Source organism: Alnus glutinosa, chromosome 3 (genome assembly GCF_958979055.1).
Source record: "Alnus glutinosa chromosome 3, dhAlnGlut1.1, whole genome shotgun sequence".
NCBI classification, from domain to species: Eukaryota; Viridiplantae; Streptophyta; class Magnoliopsida; order Fagales; family Betulaceae; genus Alnus; species Alnus glutinosa.
Genome location: NC_084888.1, coordinates 30,658,398 through 30,679,657, shown reverse-complemented (window position 1 = coordinate 30,679,657; position 21,260 = coordinate 30,658,398). Strand labels below are relative to the sequence as shown.

The 21,260-nt window shown below is 33.5% G+C and overlaps 2 protein-coding genes across 10 annotated transcripts; both read left to right on the top strand.

Moving 5' to 3' along the window:
• The first annotated feature begins 877 nt into the window (after window positions 1-877).
• On the top strand, window positions 878-5,517 carry LOC133862482 (vestitone reductase). Of its 4 annotated transcripts, none has more exons than XM_062298319.1 (4): window positions 878-1,054; window positions 3,435-3,854; window positions 4,736-4,931; window positions 5,065-5,517. In XM_062298319.1, exons 1-4 carry the CDS (start codon window positions 934-936, stop codon window positions 5,204-5,206), a joined length of 879 nt encoding a protein of 292 aa, XP_062154303.1. In that variant the 5' UTR covers window positions 878-933; the 3' UTR covers window positions 5,207-5,517. The 4 variants fall into 4 exon arrangements, with proteins under 4 accessions (XP_062154303.1, XP_062154304.1, XP_062154305.1 ...); XM_062298317.1 differs by having other exon boundaries at window positions 886-1,054; window positions 3,324-3,854; XM_062298320.1 differs by lacking the exon at window positions 4,736-4,931 and having other exon boundaries at window positions 881-1,054; window positions 3,324-3,854.
• A 2,214-nt stretch (window positions 5,518-7,731) lies between these two features.
• Window positions 7,732-15,699, top strand: LOC133862211 (carotenoid 9,10(9',10')-cleavage dioxygenase 1-like). 6 transcript variants are annotated; one of them, XM_062297982.1, is made up of 13 exons: window positions 7,733-7,915; window positions 8,942-9,004; window positions 9,101-9,203; window positions 11,002-11,261; window positions 11,852-12,031; window positions 12,132-12,210; window positions 13,096-13,177; window positions 13,307-13,369; window positions 13,445-13,583; window positions 14,139-14,460; window positions 14,548-14,612; window positions 14,983-15,144; window positions 15,392-15,699. In XM_062297982.1, the coding sequence occupies exons 1-13, from the start codon at window positions 7,805-7,807 to the stop codon at window positions 15,506-15,508; spliced, it is 1,746 nt and encodes a 581-aa protein (XP_062153966.1). In that variant the 5' UTR covers window positions 7,733-7,804; the 3' UTR covers window positions 15,509-15,699. The 6 variants fall into 6 exon arrangements, with proteins under 6 accessions (XP_062153962.1, XP_062153966.1, XP_062153965.1 ...); XM_062297981.1 differs by having other exon boundaries at window positions 8,942-9,013; XM_062297977.1 differs by having other exon boundaries at window positions 8,804-9,004.
• The last annotated feature ends 5,561 nt before the right edge of the window (window positions 15,700-21,260 follow it).

Sequence of the window (21,260 nt, the reverse complement as noted above, 5' to 3'; positions counted from 1 at the left end):
GTTTAAATAAATTTATTTAGGATATTTGGCTATCCTTGTCTTAGATCTAGTCTGCTAGGAGTAAACCTGCTCTTTAACTATTTTTGTACACGAGTTAGCGGAAGATGAAAGTCATAGATAACACTTTATTGTAAAAATTTTATTTGTATCTATGACTATGTAACCTCATAGTATGTGGCTATGATTTTGCAAAGTTTTATACTTTGTGAAAAAAAAAAAACTTTATACTCATGATCATTGATCAATGAAATACTCAATGATTTCGTTAAAAAATAAAAATAAAAATACAACCAATAGTTGAGAGAACAATATTAATTACAAAAATTGAAAATTCGGAAAAACATTACAAATTTATTGGTGGAGGGAGGTGCGCGCATGTAAATGTATTTTTTTTTTCCTATATATAAATATAATGTCAATATATATGTAGCTAGCTGTAATGCATATTTCAAAGCTAGCTAGATGCATGATCCAACTTGACCAACGCACAAAATAACAAAACGCAATTAATAGGTTTGCAGGAATAAATTCACATTTAAATATCATACGTACGTCATGTGCATATGGTTTGGTATCGTAAACGTCATGACTCGCGTGTCATACGAAAAACAAAATCATTAAATAAACAATTAGGTGCACATGTTGTTAAAATTAAATGATATGCAAATTTAAAAGCTAGAAGACCCGTAAATAGTGCACACTATATGTGACATATTTTTGGTAGAGAGAGAGAGAGAGAGAGAGAGAGAGAGAGAGAGAGAGAGAGAGAGGTGGAAGATACGTGTTACATATATAGTAGAGAAATAATTGCATATTTAAGGAGCACATGATCCCCCAACGAGAGCAGCCTGCAAACAGGTTTCAATGCTGTATGTACGAACATATATAACTAGGATAAACCTTTCACAGAGAGAGAGAGAGAGAGAGAGAGAGATGGAAGAAGCTAAAGGGACAGTTTGTGTAACAGGGGGAACGGGATATATAGCATCATGGCTGGTCATGAGGCTTCTTCAGCAAGGTTTCTCCGTCCGAGCCACAGTAAGATCCGACCCAAGTAAGATTCTTTTCTCTCTTATATATGGCAAATTAATTATATACATGCTTATGCGATATGAAAATTGATGCACGTACGTCTTGACTCTTGAGCATCAAGGATATCTAATTGATTTAGAAGCTAGAGTGGTAATTTTTACATGTTGATCATGATCAAAGATTATGTTCAAAAAAACACACACACACACACACACACACATATATATATATATATATATATATATAGAGAGAGAGAGAGAGAGAGAGAGAGAGAGAGAGAGAGAGAGAGAGAGAGAGAGAGAGAGAGAGAGAACTAGCTAGAGGAATATTGACGTAGAAAAGAAAGCATAATAAATTTAGATCTTGTTATATATAGTTAGAGGAGTTTCCTGAACCCATAAACAAGCAGATAATGAGAAAAAACAACTTTTGTTTAATTATAAAAGATTAATTGATTTAGTTTTATGCATGTAAGCCTATTCCAAGCTTCAAAAGACTTATTTTGTGAGTGAAAATATTCCTAAACAAATCCTAATAAATTAATGTATTACTATAAATTACTCTAATAAACTAACAAACCCTAAAAAACCAATTAAAATAAGGAAGTAAAATCCTAATGTATATCTTAAAATCCAAAATTACATAAAAGTAAGAAAAACTAGCAAACAATAAAAATTGACACTATTTTTTTTCTCTTATATAAGAAGTTAAGAACCCTCAACTTGAAAGAAACTTGTCCTTGAGTTTTTGGTGGAAATTGAGATCTTCCACACCCCCTTCCCCCAAAAAAGAAAAAGATGTTATGGAATACACATGATGCTCTTCAAAATCTTTTTGAAATTATTATTCACAATTTGCATATCCCATTTTTTTTTTTTATTTGTTCCTTCAAATGATTGGCATTAATTATTTCTAAACAAGGATTAATTAATAATCATACCAAAATTCTAGACCCTAAACCAACTTCAAATTGTGGCTTGGCATCTTAAACCTTCATGCATATTGATATATATGTTCTTTAATTCGATGGCTATATCTTCGTTGTTAAAATAAACACTTATCATTCTATTCATGAAATGAAAATAATTAATTAATATGCCATCATGATCAAATAGTCAAAGGAAACAATTGCTTTTGTCAATGTTGATCTCATTCTCACTCATGATCTAATTCGAGCGTGATCTTCGATCCGTACAATTATCTCTACCATGCATCATTACGATTCTTGTTTCAAATCTAATGAATTTCCCCTGAGGCTGAGGGCCCCCCATTATCACCGTTAATAAGACCGCCGCCTTCGTCTTTGCCCTCTCGGCCTCTCGTAATATTAGAATGTCAACAAGATCTGATGTTTATTGCATGCCAAAAAACCTCAAGCTAGCTAGTGTGCATGATAAGACTACATCTTGTTCAGACTTGAACTTGAATTCATAGGGCTTTGATACACGTACAACCCCCACCCAACTATTGTACAACCCCAAAGCACATTGGGATGAAGTCCACACAATTGTTCTCACCCCAATGTGCCTTGGGCCGGGGTTGTGCAATAGTTGAGTGGAAATTGTAATTTTAGTATTTTTCGAATCCATATATTAAGAAGATGAGGAAAAAAGTCTCATAATATAAACTTTTATTTATTTAAAACTTGATAATTTTCGTTTTGCATATGGACCGGATCACCAATTTATGTTCCATTTGTTTTGACGCAAAATGTTTTTCATCGAAAAATATTTTCAACGAAATTATTTTTTTATGGAAAATAAGCAACGGCAAACAACGATAGTTTGAAAAGATCAAATATATTCAAACTAGCTTGTAGAGTATATTTTGGCATCATTGAAAGAGCTCTATTATCAATAAAAATCCTGATCAGTAGTGCTATTGGAGCCAGTGACATAACTAATAATTTAATTAACTCTAGAGCCGGATTTCATTGATTTTTTTTTTTCTTTTAAAAGGGGCAATTTTTTTTTTTATTTTGGGTGGGGGGTGTGGAGAAGGCAGGCTGAGGGCTATGGCTCTCTAGGCCCCGGCCCCGGCCCCAGCCCCTTTGGTCCGTCCTTGATCAGAGCCGATGGTTCGGTTGGACGGCAAAAAATGATTGATCGATGCAAATTGAAAATAAAAACTAAAAGAAAATAAATTTGCAACCATTATATATATCTGCAAATTTCTAGGGTTCAGATGGGCAATTAATCTTCTATTTTGGATCAAATTTATACTACAAAATTTGTGTTTAATTTTAAGCATATGAATATAAATAAGCTTTTGACATTTCAAACCGTGACAAGAGTGCAAGAGAGACATCAGCTACCTCACAAACCTACCTCGGGCATCAAAAAAGCTCCAAATTTTCCATGCTGATCTGAACCAACCCGACAGTTTCGACTCGGCCATCGCAGGTTGCGTTGGAGTCTTTCACCTTGCCCATCCCATGGACGATGACGATCATGGCAAAGAGGGGGAGGAAACCGTGACCAAACGGGCCGTGGAAGGAATGCTAGGGATCTTAAAGGCGTGCCTGAAATCAAAGACAGTGAAACGAGTTATTTACACTTCTAGCGCCGCCACAATATTGTACAACGACAAGGGCCTAAGTGTAACAGATGAAAATACGTGGAGTGACCTTGATATTTGTAGAAATAGCAAGCTTGTAAATCCTTCTTACTTGGTTTCCAAGACTATAACAGAGAAGATAGCCCTAGAGTTTGCAGAAAAAAATGGATTGGATCTTGTAACGTTGGTTCTTCCCTTAGTTGTCGGACCCTTCATTTGTCCTGCTATACCATCCTCTGTGTCCATTGCACTGGCCATGATCTTGGGTACGTTCTCTCTTTCCGTTTTTAGTAAATTATTATTTATCTCAAAAGCTTATGATAATAGAAAGTGGTAGATTTAAGGACAAATTTCATTTAACTTTCATGAATTTCCATTACTTTTACAATCTTGATCTCCCACAAAGTTCAAAAACTCTCAATTTATTGTATTCAACTTTCAATATATTTTTTGCAATATTGTCACACATTAATTTGTTATGATCAATTTTCTACTAAATCATAACGGAGGCCTTAAAAATTATCAAAATACCTTCATCCTGTTTTTATTAAAAGAAAAGGCAATAGTTTGGTCGTGACCTAATTATGTGGGTCACCTTTTTTTTTTAATATATTTTTAAATTAAGGTAATTTTGTAATTTTATAAATTTCACATGAGTAATTAGATTAGCTCACCCCTTTGCAGTCTGATTCAACCCTAAACCCTAACGGGAGGGGTGACATTGCAAAAAAATTGAAAATTGGAAATACACTAAATTGAAAGTTTTTGAACTTTTAGGAGGGAATAATTGAGAAAGTGATAGAAATTCAGGGAGGGTTAAGCGAAGTTTTTCCTGGATTTAATTATTTAATCTATACTTTAACAATACGCTCTCTCACGTTTAGGTTCAAACTTCACTAGGCCAAACACGTGGAATATTAATTGAAATAAGAGGTGAATAAAGGAGATATGGTTTGAACTTAAGATTTTTACTCTAATATTATGTTAAATCATGACTACTTATCCCAAAAGGTTAAATTAATTGAAAGTGATAGATCTAATTAATCATTTAATCTATATTATCTCTCTATTTTGTTGGGTATGTACGTTCTATTTCCCAATTAATGGTTTATCATGTTCTTTATAAAGATAATTTAGACATATGCAGGTGAGGAAAACCGATATGAATATCTAATTTACTCCTATATGGTGCACATAGAGGATTTGGCCAGTGCATATATCTTCCTTCTTGAGTACCCTAATGCTAAAGGGAGGTACATCTGTTCATCACATGAAATAACTATTCATCAAATGCATGAATTTCTTTCTTCAAGATACCCGGAATTCCAAGTGCCAAAGATTGAGTGAGTTTTAATTTATATATATATTCTCCCATTTTCTTCATAATTTCAGTTTCTGACTCAAAATAAATATCAAAGCTAGGAGTTAATTAACTCTTTTATTTTTTATTTCTTTTTGCCTGGGACATGCATGCAGCCAGTTCAAAGAGTTTAGAAGCTACAGGTGCTCAAGCCTGTCATCGATGAAGCTCTTGGATAGTGGGTTCGAGTTTAAGTACAGTGTTGATGAGATGTTTGATGGAGCTATCCAATGCTGCAAAGAAAAGGGGTTTCTTTAGTAATTCTCACGTACGGTAAACTTTGATAATTAATTAATTACAGTTAATTGACAAACCATTGTTTTCATTCACTTTCCGATGTACAGTACTCAACAGTGTACTTCCATGGGGTTTTGGGCATGCAAACAAACAGTCATGAAAGGGGAAATTGTAAATTGCTTAAGAAATTGGAAAACGGTAGTCGTTTAGTACTGGAGACGGCTAATCGACGTTCAGTAAAATACCATATGTGGGGTAATTGTTTGCCATATGTGTTTGTTTTTATACGATGAATGTTCCTAGCATATATATATATGGTTTATTTTTGTTTCTATGAATGGTTTTTATATATATTTGTTTTCCCTTTGAGTGTTGGCAAAAATATAATAATAATAAAAAAGAATGAAAATTAATATTTAAAAGTAAATAGAGATGAGAATATAGGATCGGTTAGAGAGCGAGTGAAAAAGCAGTAGTTAAAGTAAAGAATTATAGTTTTTTACTAGCTAAAGTAATTAAGAGCATATTTAGTAGTTGTGGTTATTTTAACTACTCAAAATTAATACACATTTTTCAATTTTAGCTACTAATTTTTCAATATAAATTCTAACAAATTATCTATCTACTCTACTTTCTTTAAATATTCTTTTTCAATGTATTTTTTATTGTAAAAGTTGTGGGAGATGGAGCGAGAAAGAGGGAAGAAAAAAGAATAAAAGAAATTAAAAGACTAAAATATGCTATAGTGAAATTTCATATATGAAAGTTCACTGTAGCAAAATGGATGAAAATGTTCTATTTTAAAGCTTCTGCTAGAGGAAAAAAAAAAAAAAAAAGGGCTCATAACGTATGAAAAGTCTGTTGGATATGCTCACTAGATGCTTTTAATAATTTCATATTTTCAGTGCGACCCAAACAGCGAAAAATGTTCTTAAAAAAATATTTTCAGGAAAATAGACAAACACCGGAAAATGAATAGTTTTTTTAGAAAATCGTTTTTTAGTTAAAAACGTTTTACGTTGGAAAATGATTTATGTTAAAACAAACGAATTAAATTTAAAAAATAAATAAATAAATGTAGAAAGCTATTAAGTAGCCCAACTTGAAAACGAAATAAATAAATAAATAAAAAGATTAAAACAGCATATTCGCATGGCCTTCCAAGCTCTCAATGCAGCCAAAAAGAAAAAAAAAGGTTTCACCAACCGGTAGATCGATCCATGTGTCTGGACCTGGAAGCATCTCACGAGCAAATATGCCTTTGTGGAATACGAAATCTTCGTCTTCTCTCGTATATTCTTAATTGGCTGCATTGAGTACTGTTGAGGAAAATAGATGGGAACAAATCAAGTAAGCACACGTGTAGGTCAACTTCAAAATTAACCTTATTAATTCCCTTTTTAACTATGTTCTGAAAATATTTAATTGAATTTGATGCAAGTTTGGACTTAATTATGTACTTTTACATCATAATTAAGGATTATCTATGTAGCCCTTTAATCTTAACCCGCTGATTTTGTGTTGGGCGTGTGGATGTATAAATATATCTATATAAGATTATATAAATCAATTATAATTATCCGACCAATTTAATTGAATGGGTCAAACCCTTTAACCATCAACATACCTTAACCTGCTAATTTCGTGTAAAAAATTATCAGTTTTAAATTTGTGAAGGTATCTAGAGTTCTTTTTAGACATTTTTAATTTTTCTTTTCTCAGCAATTAACAAAAAGCTACTTTATAGAAAATTATGATGTTCCGGCGATTTAGTATATATGTCATTAATTGTGGGAAAATCATATTTTTTTTCAGATAAACGTCCCAAAATTATGTAGATAATCCTTAATTATGTATTTTCAAATTAAAATTCAAATGTAATACACCTTTAAATTAAAATTGAAAAGATAAATTATAGCTAGTGGCACTTAGGTATGGTATTTGTGGGAAATGTTCTTTAATCATTTGTTAAAAAAAGGAAAAAAAAAAAAAAAAAGAAGAAGAAGAAGAAGAAAGAACTTGGAAAAAGAATATGGAAAAAGGGACCAAAGGAGGAAAGAAAATAGATTGAATCACAGAATCCAAACAGATCGAAGAAGAATTTGGTAGTCACGTACATGCATCACTGAAAAGAAGAGAAAAGTTGAGTAATACAATAGTTTATTTATATATAAACTCAATGGTTAAACCTAATCTTAATTTAACTGACTTTGAGCCAACCCGCCCGTTATTGAATTACAAATATGCATTAAAAAAATAGAAAAAAAATAAAATTGAACCCACTAGCTACATTATTTTGATATCTTAATTTTATCTATAAAAAAACCCACGTACGTACCCACATCATTATCTTGATGTCTTTCTTATTTATATATATAAAATCCCACTTGCATGGTACGTACATTAATTATTTTGATATCTTGTATTCATATCTTCGTCGCCACCCATGGGGTGGCCCTTAATGCCAAATTCTTGCAATTTATTAAGTTGTCCGGCCAATATTAACTAACTCATGAGTTTGAGGGGAAAATGTGGTGTATATATATAAGTATGGGCATTTGGGGAGATATAGACTTGTAAACGGTCAGGCAGCAGAGTCGTCGTCGGAGATATTCATCCATGACAACCCCATATACCCCATTTCGAGTGATCAATTGCAACATTGAGAGAAGGCCCTCCCTCTCACGCAATTTTCATCACCTCAATACCTCACTTTCTTCTGCTTTCAAGGTCCTTCTTTCTTTCTTTCTTTCTTTCTTTCTTTTTTTTTTTTTTTTTTTTTTTTTTCATACCACAAAACGTTTTATAAATATTTGACAAAGTTGACGTGGCAGGGTCTAGTAGCCCTTAAATCAACCCTTTTTTTTTTTAAAAAAAAAAAAAAAAAAAAAATCCAATTGCGTGCTAATAAATCTTGCCATGTCAACTTTGTAGGATGTTTGTATTGTATATAGTATTACTCTAGTTTGTTGTATGAGTAATTTTAGAAACCACATTTTTAGTCCACATTAATACCATATTACAGTGATTGGTTTAACGGTTGATTAGAATTGACACGACAGCATTGTGAAATAATTATAAGATAAAAAATATGGTTTTTAGCATTACTCGCATGGATAGTTTAAAGAGATCGATGTGTTTGGTATCATTAATATCTTATTCTTGCACATCCTTTTTATAAATCCTCCATTGAATTTGTGAACCCACATATGATCCCATAAATTTAATGGTGGATTTGCAGTTTTGCACAGTTTTAGTTCGGAAATAAACAAAAGATGAAAATATTAAGGAAGGACTTGGAAATTTTTGAATTGCCAACTTTTGCATATAATCCGGACAACATTCCCTTTGATATATATCTCTAAACTTCAATTATGGTTTTCACAATTTAGCTTCCCGCACAGATCGATACAGATAGAAAAATAGGACTCTTCTGGCAACTAGTACAGAACATTTGGCCAAATTTCGATCTCAATTTCAATTTTGATTATCCTTTAATTTCAAATTTAGCTTCTGGATTAATTTATTTCTGGGAATTAATTACTAATTTTTTATAAATTAAGCAGCCAAATTCTAAATTAACCATCATCTGACCGGGAATTTTTTATAATTAAGCAGACAATCTTGAGAGAATTGCGACAAGTTCCGATGCAAATAGATGCTTCAGGAACCATCAAGAATGCTTCTGTGAAAATATTGGACGCCTTTGTTGATTCGGTGTTTGAGTTTGCTGACCAGCCGTTGCTCCCATCTCAGGTAACAACCAACTTCCGGCCGATCCATTTCAGGCAGCATTCCCATGCATGCACAGACAAGCGCGTACGTAACGTAAGATTAACAAACATGCAAAGCGCGCGTGCATGTTGGTCCTACGTTAATCAACTATATATCTTAATTTTGTCAAATTACTTGCAGAGTAACTTTGCTCCTGTGGATGAGTTGAAAGAAGCCGTTCTGATAACTGAAATTGAAGGAAATATTCCCGACAATTTCCAAGAAGGTGTCTACATCAGAAATGGTCCGTACTTTACCTTTCATAAGTTTTATATATATATATATATGTGTGTGTGTGTGTAATTAAATGGATTTTTCTGTTCTTCTAGCCATTTAATTGAAAAGAAAAAAAAGAAGAAGCTCATTTCAAAACAACTCAGAGAACAAATACCAGGAATCTTTCTGCTCAGAAAAGAAATACTAGGAATCTTTGTTAGTGTTGTTTCATGTTTGAATATGAATGTTAAAAGATACTCATAAAAAAAAAAAATGTTAAAAGAAACAATATATTTTTCCTTTAAGGATAATTATTAGTATTATTCTTATCTTTGTTTAATTGCAAAATGTATTCAACTAGCAAACTGCAATGAATACAAAGGATAAACTATTATATTTAACTAGTATTTAATTATATGGGCCGGCCTACAACGTTGTTTAAGGGGATTTGGGAATCATATTTATTACATTTTGTAATTATTTCTACATTGTTTTAGTTTCTGTTAGGTCTATTGTTGGAGAGTCAACTCTATTTTCAGTTTTTAAGACTATTTACTTCTCATTTCATTCGGATTATGAGTGAGAAGGATCCTCTTAAAGTGACCCTTTTCTTATTCAATTAAAAAAAAAAAAAAAAATCCTATTTGCTTCTTATTGAATGAAATCGAAAGGAAAAGTGAATACAAAGTATTTGGAATGACTCTTCCCATTAGGGTGGAAATCCATGAGGAAATTAAAGAGAAAATAGTCGATAAATATATGACAAGTGAATTTGTAATTTGATTCGTTATATATTTATAGATAGGCATGCACCTCTTCATGAAGTTTTGCACCATTTTCCTTTTAACCTCCATAGAAGTTATCACATTCCATAGAGATAATAAGGTGTGGGGATGACAATTATGGTGTGATCATCCCTTAACATTAGTTGATAAACTTAATTGAGCATGAGTACTTTGGTACCGGTAACTCTTCCATGCCAACTCTCATATGAGATCTCTTACATATAAATGTCAGATTGTGAGTGGCTTAGTTTCGTTGAGATAACTTGACATTTTTTTTTTAAGCAAAAGTAATTGGGGGATATATATATATATATGTGCACACTTTGTCACTATCTTTATTTGACCACACCTTTTACCATATACACTCCCATCGAGAGCATACTAGAGGAGACTTTATTTTGTTAGATTTCAAGCGAATAACATCCATTCTCCGTGGTTGGGAACATAGTCTGATCCACACCCATACCACAATTGACGACTCTAGCAGTACACAAGTCTATGTGTCGACCTGCACCAAACATTTGATCAAGTACTTCCTCTAAAGTCATTATTCTTACAGTTTTTCTTTATACACCTTACCAATGTTGACTTTTACACTCTCAGAGCATAGATATTACCCACTCTCCATGTAGCTATCACCTAGTTATTTCTTAATCTCATTATTGCTACATGCCCTTTGAATTTATCCCGAGGCAATCTATCACTTGGTTGTAGGATCGGCCACTATCTCTATCGAGGGCAAGAGTTCAACTTTGGTGGAAATGCAAGAGGTAAACATAGAGAAAATAGCGTGAGAATGAAAAGTGAATTCGTAATCTACCATTAAAGTTATCACCTTCCATGGAGATAATAATTAGGGGTACTGGGGATGACACTTATTATGGTGTGATTATCCCTTAACAAATAATCACTTATGGCAACCTTTTAAAAAAGGAACCTATAATTGGAAAAGAGCAGTACGTAATCAGGTTATTTAAGCTTGGTAGCTAATATTGTAGAACCAAAACTGTCATTAATTGGTGTGTTTTACTGTAATTGCAGGACCAAACCCCCTTTTTGGGAGACTTAAAATTACTAAATCCATATTTGGAAGGTCAAGTCACATGTGGGTGGAAGGAGAAGGAATGCTTCATGCTTTGTATTTTACCAAAGCAAGCGATGGAAGCTGGAATGTTGTATACAATAACAGACACGTTGAAACTGAAACATTCAAGCTAGAAAAGCAAAGAAATAAACCGTCTTTTCTCCCAGCTGCAGAAGGCGATTCCCCTGCTGTTTTGTCTGCTTTTCTCCTGAATTCGGTGGGCATATCAATCTAAGAATGTCGATCATCTTATAATTATTTGTCTCTTTTTTTTTTTAAAAAAAAAAATAACATATGGTTGCATTGAATTGTCATCTTATCTTGGAAAGTTGAAAATACAAGAAAAATACTTATCACAGAAAGTTTAAAATACAAGGAAAGCAAGTATGAAGCTATCTAAAACTGTTATCTTGTAGGATTGTTGTGCATATCAGACTCTGACATCTTGAGTTGATTAATTATCATTACTTCATAACTGCTTTACAAATTGTACACATATACATTACTCAAGTTTGGCTAGAAAATTTCTCAGATAACATGTCAGAATAAATTGTAATAAGGATGAATAAATTAACCCAAAGGAGTTGGCTTAAGTGGTGAACGCCTTGGACTTTGTGGCATTCCAATCAAGTCTAATTAAGGTTCGAATCTCCTTGGATGCAAACAATTCTTTGAAGCCACGCCAGCGACAAAGATAAGTTTTACCCGATCCGTGTGGGGCACCTTGCACGGGGTAAATTTGCGGGAAACTTGTGACTATCAAGGTTTTGCTAAAATGGTTTGATTCCTCTGTTTTGAATTTTGTAGTTGAGGTTTGGCAAAGTAAACAAGGAAATGAGCAACACCAACATTTTCAAGCATTCAGGGAAGTTGTACTCAATTGCAGAAACTGACATCCCTCAAGAGATTGACATTTTTACACTGAAAACTTGCAACAATTGGGATGTCAATGGATCCTGGAAACGACCTTTTAGCAGCCACCCAAAGGTGCTTTCTTTGTATACCTACCTTAAAAACTAGTGTACATTCACTCTGTATTTAAGAACTTATATTTTGCTCATCATTTTATATGTCTTCCTGTTTACAGAGAGTTCCAGATACTGGAGAGTTGGTTATTATGGGGGTGGATCCTATCAAACCTTTTTTTGAAGTGGGAGTGGTTTCTGGTATACTCTTCATTCAGAAAACAACACTCAAAACTAAAATTTTTAACAAAAGTAATGCTATATATCACACCGCTATCCTCCTATTATCTCCCTTTGTTGACTGCAAAACTTCCATTGAATCAGCCTTCTTAAAAAAAATAAAAAAAATTATAAGTAAATTGGCAGTGCCACGTCAACATTGTGTGAATCAATGTGTGATAGTATACCGGTGGAATAAAGGTGTATTCTCTTTTAATAAACCCAAAGGCTGATGCATTTCTCTTTTAACAATCCTTTAAAACGTATCAACATTTGTTGATTGGATACTTCAGCAAGCTTAACAAACCAGGTAGCTAAGAAAACTCAAACAAATCAGCTCTTAGAAAACAAGAAAAGTTGTTGTGATTATTATTATTATTATTTTGTTGCAGAAAACAGAGTAGAAGAACAAGGGAGATGGGAGTTGCAAAATCTTTTTTTTCTTTTTTTCTCTCTATGGTCCAGCAGTACAAGCAACTCTATACTTGATTTACACTCATTTCAAACCATACACATGACAAACATTAATCCATACACCTCATTTAATACTAACCAAAGTCCACTCAGGAAAAAAAAAAATTACTAACCAAAGTTAACAAAGTATAACTGTAGTAATTATTAAAACGATATTTATATTATATATTCAAATGAAATATTAAAAAATAAATAAAATAATAAACTAAATTCGGCTATTTTTCTCAATCTTTTAGACCTTGGTTCCGTAGGAGCAAGTCAAAAAGATTGAGAAATAGAACCATCTTATTATCGAAACAAACGAAAGACGAAACAGAAATCATGTTGTAATTTTTTTACAACACATTAACCATATCAACATTCTGATGAGCTAGGCCTATCTTCCTTTTACAGCGGATGGGAAGAAATTGATTCATAAAGTGGATCTCAAACTGAAGAGGTGTACCCTAAGCCATGAGATAGGGGTAACTCAGAGGTAACTTATTCATATCACCAAATAATTGAAATTGATTAGTCCTATTAATTTGAATAGAAAAAAAAATATAAAAAATAAATAAATAAAAGAATAAGATTAGTCCTATTAATATGTGTTTTTTCTGTGCAGGTATAATGTGATCATGGATTTTCCACTGATTATAGACATAAAAAGGCTTATTAGTGGAGGCCCGTGAGTGCATTCCTTCTACAAACTTATGGAACTTTTAATTATATATAGATATTAAACATCGATTTTTATTTGTAGATTGATAAAGTACAATGGGGAAGAATATGCAAGGATTGGGATTATGCCTCGATATGGTGATTCGGATTCAATCAAGTGGTTTGAGGTGGAACCCAGTTGTTGTTTTCATATTTTCAACAGTTTTGAGGATGATGGTGAGGTAAATTATTGAAAAGATAGATCTTAAATCTTGATTAAGCTTAGAGCATTCACATCCGTTTCAGTAAATGTTTAGCTAAAGAATCATCTTTTTTCTATTTGCCGAGCATTGAAATAGTTAGCCAATTTCTTAACCAAAATAGCTAGCCGGGTGCGAAGGTTTTTTTTGCTACAGCTTTAGTTAAAATTGTAAGAGATCATGAGCCTTACTCACTCTCAAAAGATACCTTGAGAGAGGATGAAAAATCATGACTTATAAAGTACTCAGGTGAAGGAAATCTTAACAATATGGGACACTTTAAAACGCCCCTTACGTGTGGCAACAAATGGCCAAACACGTGGATAAGAATGGGAGGAAAATGCCTATCATCGCAAGAAACATGTGGCTCTGATACCATGTAAAAGTCCATAGGCCTTATTCACTATCAATTACCTTTTTAACTATTTTGGTTGGCCCAATGCGAATTGGCTTAGTGCTATCTTAATTTTCAATAAGATATTCAACATAACTAATTGCTAATTCTTTGGAGTAATATGTTTGCATGAGGATGAACAGGTTGTAGTGTGGGGGTGCAGAGCTCTTGATTCAATCGTTCCGGGGCCTGATATGGGTGTGGATAAATTTGAGTGGTTTTCCAGAAGATTTAGACCTTTAAATTCAGATGAAAAAAATATGAATACTTCAACAGAAGATGGGTTATTATTTTCTCGTTGTTACGAGTGGAGATTAAACATGCAAACGGGAGAAGTTAGGGAGAGAAATCTCATTGGAACCAAATTCTCTATGGATTTTCCTATCATCAATGAACATTTTACAGGCGTTCAAAACAGATTTGGGTACACCCAAGTTGTCGATTCAATCGCGAGCTCTACCTCCGGTAAAAGAGTTTAATATTATCTCTATCTATTTATTAACTTATTAAATATGAAATATATATATAACTGTTCGACTTGGTTTTTTTCAGGCTTGGCTAAATATGGAGGTCTAGCCAAATTATACTTTGAGGAGGCAGACACAAGATTCACTTTGGTAATTTGTGTATAGATCCCTTGTCCTTTTCTTTCATTAATGGATGTTTCTTTTTGTGACTACTCTATTTGGGTGTTACCATGGTAGCATCTACCCGCTGAAAATTGTTCAAGAGGGGCCTAGACAGCGAAAAACAGTAGGCGCTCCCTCAAGAGTCAAGACCAATTGAGCCATAGTCTAATTCAGCCCCACTTTGATTAATACTAATCGGGAGTGAGTGATTCCCGTTGCGGTATTCAATCTTACTCTCTAGTGCTTGCCTAGCTAACCACATGGGGATTCCTTTGAGACCATTGAACCACCACCATTGGTACTGATCATTCGATCATGGATGTTTGATTATCCCAACATTAATGTTCTTGTTAACCAGATAAAAAGACATTGTGAGGAGCCGATCAAGGTGGAATATCATATGTTTGAGGCGAACACATTTTGCACTGGTTCTGCATTTGTCCCAAAACATGGAGGCGTTGAAGAAGATGATGGCTGGATAATCACTTTTGTTCACAATGAAGATAGCAACACATCTCAAGTAAGTCAATGGCAAGAGTAATACTAGAAGTCTCTCGTGTGTCTTAATGATGTGGCTTTTAACGATTACTATTTGACTTGTGATTGATTACTATTGAATCTTTGATCAAATAGTAATTTTAAAAGTCACATATTTTTTAGCGACACGAGAGGGTCAGGACTTGTAGAATTACTCCCATGACAATCGTATCTTATTGAGATCCTTCTGTATGCTACTCAGGAATTATAGATATTTGTTCTTCATGCAGGTTTATGTAATTGATACCAAGAAGTTTTCTTGTGAGCCAGTTGCCAAAATTACATTACCATGCAGAGTTCCCTATGGATTTCATGGAGCTTTCATGCCAATCTCATTGCCAACTTAATCGCAATAGATATGAATTTATTGTTTTTTATTTTGTCCAAGCTGGTTTAAATTGGGTGTAATCATGCATATATGTAGCTAGTAGTTTATGTGGTCATTCGATCAGTGTTGTCTTTATGTAAACTCGTAATAATTGCATTGGTCTAATTAGGGCTTACTGTCTATTAACTACCATTGCTTTGGGCTTGAGAATGGATGATTCTTGTGAAATCGCTGAAATGGGTGCTGACACACCTCCTCGGCCAAAAAAATTGATGAGCAAAGCAGAAGAAAACGGGGAGGGGGAAAACATTAGAAACAGAACAAAAAATTTGGGCTAGAAACCCTACATAAACTCCAATACAACCAATCTAGAGCAATAACAACTTAAATTTTATTGGAAATTGGCCAAAAGAGTGACCCGGTAAATTTGACTACAGTAGGGAGGGGGCATTGAAGCCACTGAAGTGGAGCACTGCTACGATGTTCGGCAAGGGAGCTATCTGGCAATGAAGGCATAGAGGACACCACATCTAGATATGCAACTGGACTTGGATGTCTCCAAATACAAATACAAATAAATTAAAAAAATTAAAAAAAAAAAGAAAAAAAAAGAAAAAAGAAAAAGAAGTAGGCAAAATGAAGATAGAGAGCTGTCATGGGGGCCAAAAAGTGGGGGCGGGTGCAACACACGCTCACCTGGGTAGTGCGTTAAGTGCAATGGTCACGTTTGCATTGCATCACTAGTAGCATAGGTCACTCGGGGTCGAATTCTGTCGGACTGTTAACTATGGCTGCTATTGTACACAACGGGGCACTGATGTTGTACCAAAGGTTCTCCAGGACGTGCTGATCTTATAGAAAAGGGTTTAAGGGCTCGAATAAACCATATGAAGGGAGGAAAGTTATAACTTTTATGTATAAAATATTAATAATGCATTAGATGTGGGACACTTCAACAGTATCCTTATTATAAATGCTGAAAACTGTTGTTCGCACCATTGTCTACAAACCAAGTTTGACCATCAACTTCCGAATTTTTGGCAGCCATGACAGTTAATTATGCTGGAGGATGGCTCCCTTGATAGGCAAAATCCATCTTGTCAAAGCAATCGAGCACTTGATGACCATTCGAATTTCTTGCCACAGATTTGGCATGGTGTCTTGTTATTAATTAGTATGAAAGGATGAATTTTCGTTCCTTGATGGTTGCTATTGCGTCTCACCCTCTGATTTGAATGAGAAACCTGAAAATTAGAATAATTCTGCTTGGGAGGACCATTGGATCTGTTCTTTCGATTGAAGTTATTTTTCTGCTTCACAGAGAATTATATGTTAGATATTGTCTCCATATATGGCCTATATGCCACATATACAGTGTTTATTATATTTATTATATAATATACGGTATTACGGTTAGGTAATTTAATTAATTTAGATTACCGTAATGGAATCGTTTAATTGATTTAAAATCAATTAATAATATTGTTTCCTTGATGGGAGGAACAATACGGTACTTACCATAATTTGAGGGTCCCTGACCTAGCCTATAAATAAACAGCCTGTGTACACCATCAGTACGGCAATACAGTCATAGGCATAGGTTAGATGATCCCTCAAATAACATTTTCTTGTTCTTCAGATGGATCGTGGAGACGCTTGAGCAAATATGGCTAGAGGTAAGCCTGAATCCTGTTTTATTCGTTTTCCGCTGCGCATGTTAGATTAAGCAATATGTTTACATATATTCTAACATGTGGTATCAAAGCCAACTTCTATGCTATTTTGTTTAGCAATAAGTTTTTGTTGAATCCATAATTTCTGTGAACATAGTCTGTTTTTTTTTGTTCACGTTCGGTTATTAAATCATAGTTTTGTGAACATATTTTTGTTCAATCCAGTAGATGTTTTGTGAATACAATTAAATTTGTTGTTCACATACGTTTGAAAACTCATAAATTTGATATGACAATTTTTTTTTTTATTATTATTATTATCACTATTCTGTGTATTGTGATATACTGCCTATTTTTGAGTTGCCGTAATCTTGATATGGGTATTTTCATAAAGGGGTGGCGGCTAGAGTTCCAATTTTTAGGGTTTTCAACTCATCTGGAACATTACGGGTCGGGTTGGTTGGTGACTGGGTAGGGTTTCGACCCATTAAAGTTTCTGGGTTGGATATATTTTCGGGTAGGGTTTTTTTTAAAACCCATGCAGTTTTGGGCCATTTAAGTGGGCTGACCTAGTTTGGGCCAGCACTATACATAGACCTAGAGGCCTGACCCGATTAAGTGGGTTGACCTAATTGCCCAAATACAGTAGCCCAACCCAATATAGTAGCCCAATACAGATACCCAACCCAAATTAAGTGGGTTAACCCAATTGGGTCAGCCCAATACAGCAACCCTTTTCAGTAACCCATCAAGTTCTTTTTAAAAGGGGAATTTAGGCCTTATGATGTTTAGAACCTGGGTTCACCAGGTGTAAAGGGCCTTGGCCACTTCCAAAACCATTAGGCCATGTGTTTTATTATGTCCTCATATTAAAGTTTTATTCCCTTTATTATTTACAGTACGTGTATTAAAATTATTGTTTATTTAATACATGAATTGAGGAATATAAATTTTAAATTTATATTGTTTAAATATAAATTGTTTGATGCCTAGACCTAAGAATAATTAACAATACCATATATACTGGTGTGTTTACAGTAATATCTAAGAATGCAATGTTGGGGAAAGTTCTGGCAAGGAAAGTTTTGGGATTTAAGTGTGTCCGGTGTGACCCCCCTCACTTTCCTGGGAGCTCATCTGCTTGCACCTTGGAAAATGCTGTTTACCCCATTTAGGTATTGGTTTGTTATATTCCTGGAGCTATTAAGGGGGCATCTATAAAGTTGTTAGATGTTAATGAAGTCGCAATTATCATAATGATTTTGGGGAGCCACAGCATCCCAAATTTGGATGATAATTGCATCAAGATTACACACACGTAATTATCATTATAATTTTTGGGGAGCCACAGCATCCCGTTTCTTAAAGATAATTACATCAGGATTATACATAAGAACATCATAAAGAATTTTGTTAGATGTTCATAAATTACAGAGTGATTATTATGATTTTGAGAGAGCCACATCATCTCAATTTTATAATAATTGCATAAGGATCGTACACATGAACTTCATATAGAAAAATTAACATCGTCTTGTAATTAATTCATAAATTTAATTACTTATCCCCACAGGGAAGTTTTTATTTTTATGACTTAATTAGAATAAGATAACAAATTTAGTATTAAAAGTAAAATTTCTCTCGGTTGCCCACAGGTACAGAGAATTTTATTTTTCAATATTTAAATTTATTAGTCTTATTGATAAAGAGTAAATTTCATGCATGGTGCAACCTTTGCCCACAGGTAGGTTGAAATTTACTATTTAAATTGGCATTGGCTAATTTAAAATAATGTTAATTCATAGCATTAAAGTGTTTATTTTCTTGGTTATTGCAGCTGTTCATAATATTCCCTTTTGGTACTTTTATATTTCAATACTTTATGGTAATATTTTTCTGACTGGAAAAAGTTAATATACTTTTTCATTTGAGTGTTTCTAATTCCATTATGGGAATGAAGGATATTGTAGTTTAGCTTAAGTCCCTAAAGATTGATTTTTAAGTCATTGTTGGTCTATTTCATTTTTGAATTCTCTCTTCTAAGTGTAGAATTTTATCTTGTAACACACATAAGGATAAATGGTTAGTAAATAAACTTCTAACCATGTGTGTTCAAGGGTATGAGAGAATTTATAAAGTGTTCACATGATTACTCATGTCAAGGGAAGGACCAATAAATGCAATCATGTCCAACACTTAAAGCATGAGAATAAGGTGCCAATAAAGTATTATGGCAATCAAGATACCTATTTCTCATGAAATAAGGAAAATTGAGGGCATATAAAGAAAGATTGCATGAAGTATAAGAAATGACCTAAAATAAAGATAATCTCATATATCTAGTATGTCGTGAATCTCCTTTAGTGACTCATTCAAATATATTGTGGATTGATTATGGTTTATCAATCCATGTTGTCAACACAAATGTAGAGTCTTTTTAAAATGAATAACACGTGTTTATTATTTGAGCTTGTTGGGATCTATAGGTTAATTTTAAAATTCAGTTATAATTTTGACCTAAAAAATGATTTATATTCCATAATCTTTTTGAAATCTATTTTCTAGTTTGGCTTATTAAAAAAATTTCAATTTTATTTTAAACTTGAAGTTTTTCTTATCTTTGGTGGAATATTGGTTGAGGTTTATTTAAAGTCTATTTAAAATTGATCTACGTCCCAAATTTTGAAACAAAATTATTTGTTTATTTCTGCATAGTGATGTTGACGTAAAGTAGAGTCTTTGAGAAGTTAAAAAATGCTCTTGTAATGGCTTTGGAGATTAAAATATATCTCTATACAGAAAATAAAAGTCGGTAATTTACTGACTTTGGTACTTGTGTGGGCTGCATAAGGGAAAGCATACCAACAAGACCACTAGAGGTGCCAAAGAGAGCATTTTGAGATTCTTGAGATCATGTACATTGAAAGATGTTGACCTTTTCATACTCATTGCCTAAATGGTCAGAGATATTTTTTTATCTCTTTTAGTGATGACCATATAAAGTTTATGTATCTCTTATCTTCTAAATATTAAAGCTGGGGTATTGAATGCTTTCAATATTATAAGGAAGAAGAAGAGAAACAATATGAAGATCATAAGATCTAATATAGGCATAGAGTATTAAGGTAGGTACACACAAAGGGAAAATGATTAGTAATACTAATCTGCTATTACCCTTATAGAGTAAAGCTTTGAAGACCGTTGTGTATATGTTAAACAGGATTTCATCTAAGGATTGTCCTTATGACACCTTTTAAAGTATGAAATAGATAGAAGCTTAGTTTACATTATTTACACATATAGGGTTGCCTTGCTAAAGAGAGGATTTATAATCCTCGCCTTAAAAAATTAGATTCAAGGACAACTAGCGGGTCTTTATAAGCTATCTAGTAAACTTTAAGGGGTTATAATGTTTTATTATCCTTCATATAATCCTAGAGTTGTTGATTGTAAAATTTCTAGAGGATGCAGAACCTAGTGGGAGTGCTCATTCACACAAATTAGAATTTGAGGAAGCACTAGAGTTGGCCAAATCTCCTCCTCATAGAGGATGATTGATTGTATTCAGGGAAAATCAGATTGATTATCCTGAGCCACAATCATTTCTAGAACAACCAACTCATACAGAACAGGTTCAAAAGTCTATTCTCCCATTGCAAAAATGCAGAGGAAGTAGAATTAAGAAAATCCTATAGAATAAGGAGATCAACAATTCTTAGTGATCATGTTGTATATCTCCCAGAGTCTGATATTAACATTGGACATAAAGATGATCCAAATTTGTTTTCACATGCTATGAGTGGAGAAAACTCCACATTGAGATTCAGTGCCATGAAGTGAGAGTTAAGTCCATGGCTGAAGGGTCGAGCTAGACTCGTAGCCAATGGTTTTACTCATAAGGAAGGCATTGATTATCGTGAAACATTCTCTCCAATGTCTAAGGATGATTCATCAAGATGATCATAGCATTAGTAGCTTATTTTTGATCTAGAGCTACATCAAGTGGATGCGAAAAACAACTTTTCTAAATAGGGATCTTAAAGACGAGGTTTACATGAAACAATCAAAAGGTTTTATAAGTAACAGTCAGAAAAGCTT

Coding starts and splice junctions, on each gene's coding strand:
- LOC133862211 (XM_062297976.1), top strand. CDS start 7,805: ATGACAACCCCATATACCCCATTTCGAGTGATCAATTGCAACATTGAG. Junction 12,211..13,095: donor TGAAGTGGGAGTGGTTTCTG/GTATACTCTTCA, acceptor TTCCTTTTACAG/CGGATGGGAAGAAATTGATT. Junction 13,370..13,444: donor AGGCTTATTAGTGGAGGCCC/GTGAGTGCATTC, acceptor TTTTATTTGTAG/ATTGATAAAGTACAATGGGG.
- LOC133862482 (XM_062298317.1), top strand. CDS start 934: ATGGAAGAAGCTAAAGGGACAGTTTGTGTAACAGGGGGAACGGGATAT. Junction 1,055..3,323: donor CACAGTAAGATCCGACCCAA/GTAAGATTCTTT, acceptor AACCGTGACAAG/AGTGCAAGAGAGACATCAGC. Junction 4,932..5,064: donor TTCCAAGTGCCAAAGATTGA/GTGAGTTTTAAT, acceptor ACATGCATGCAG/CCAGTTCAAAGAGTTTAGAA.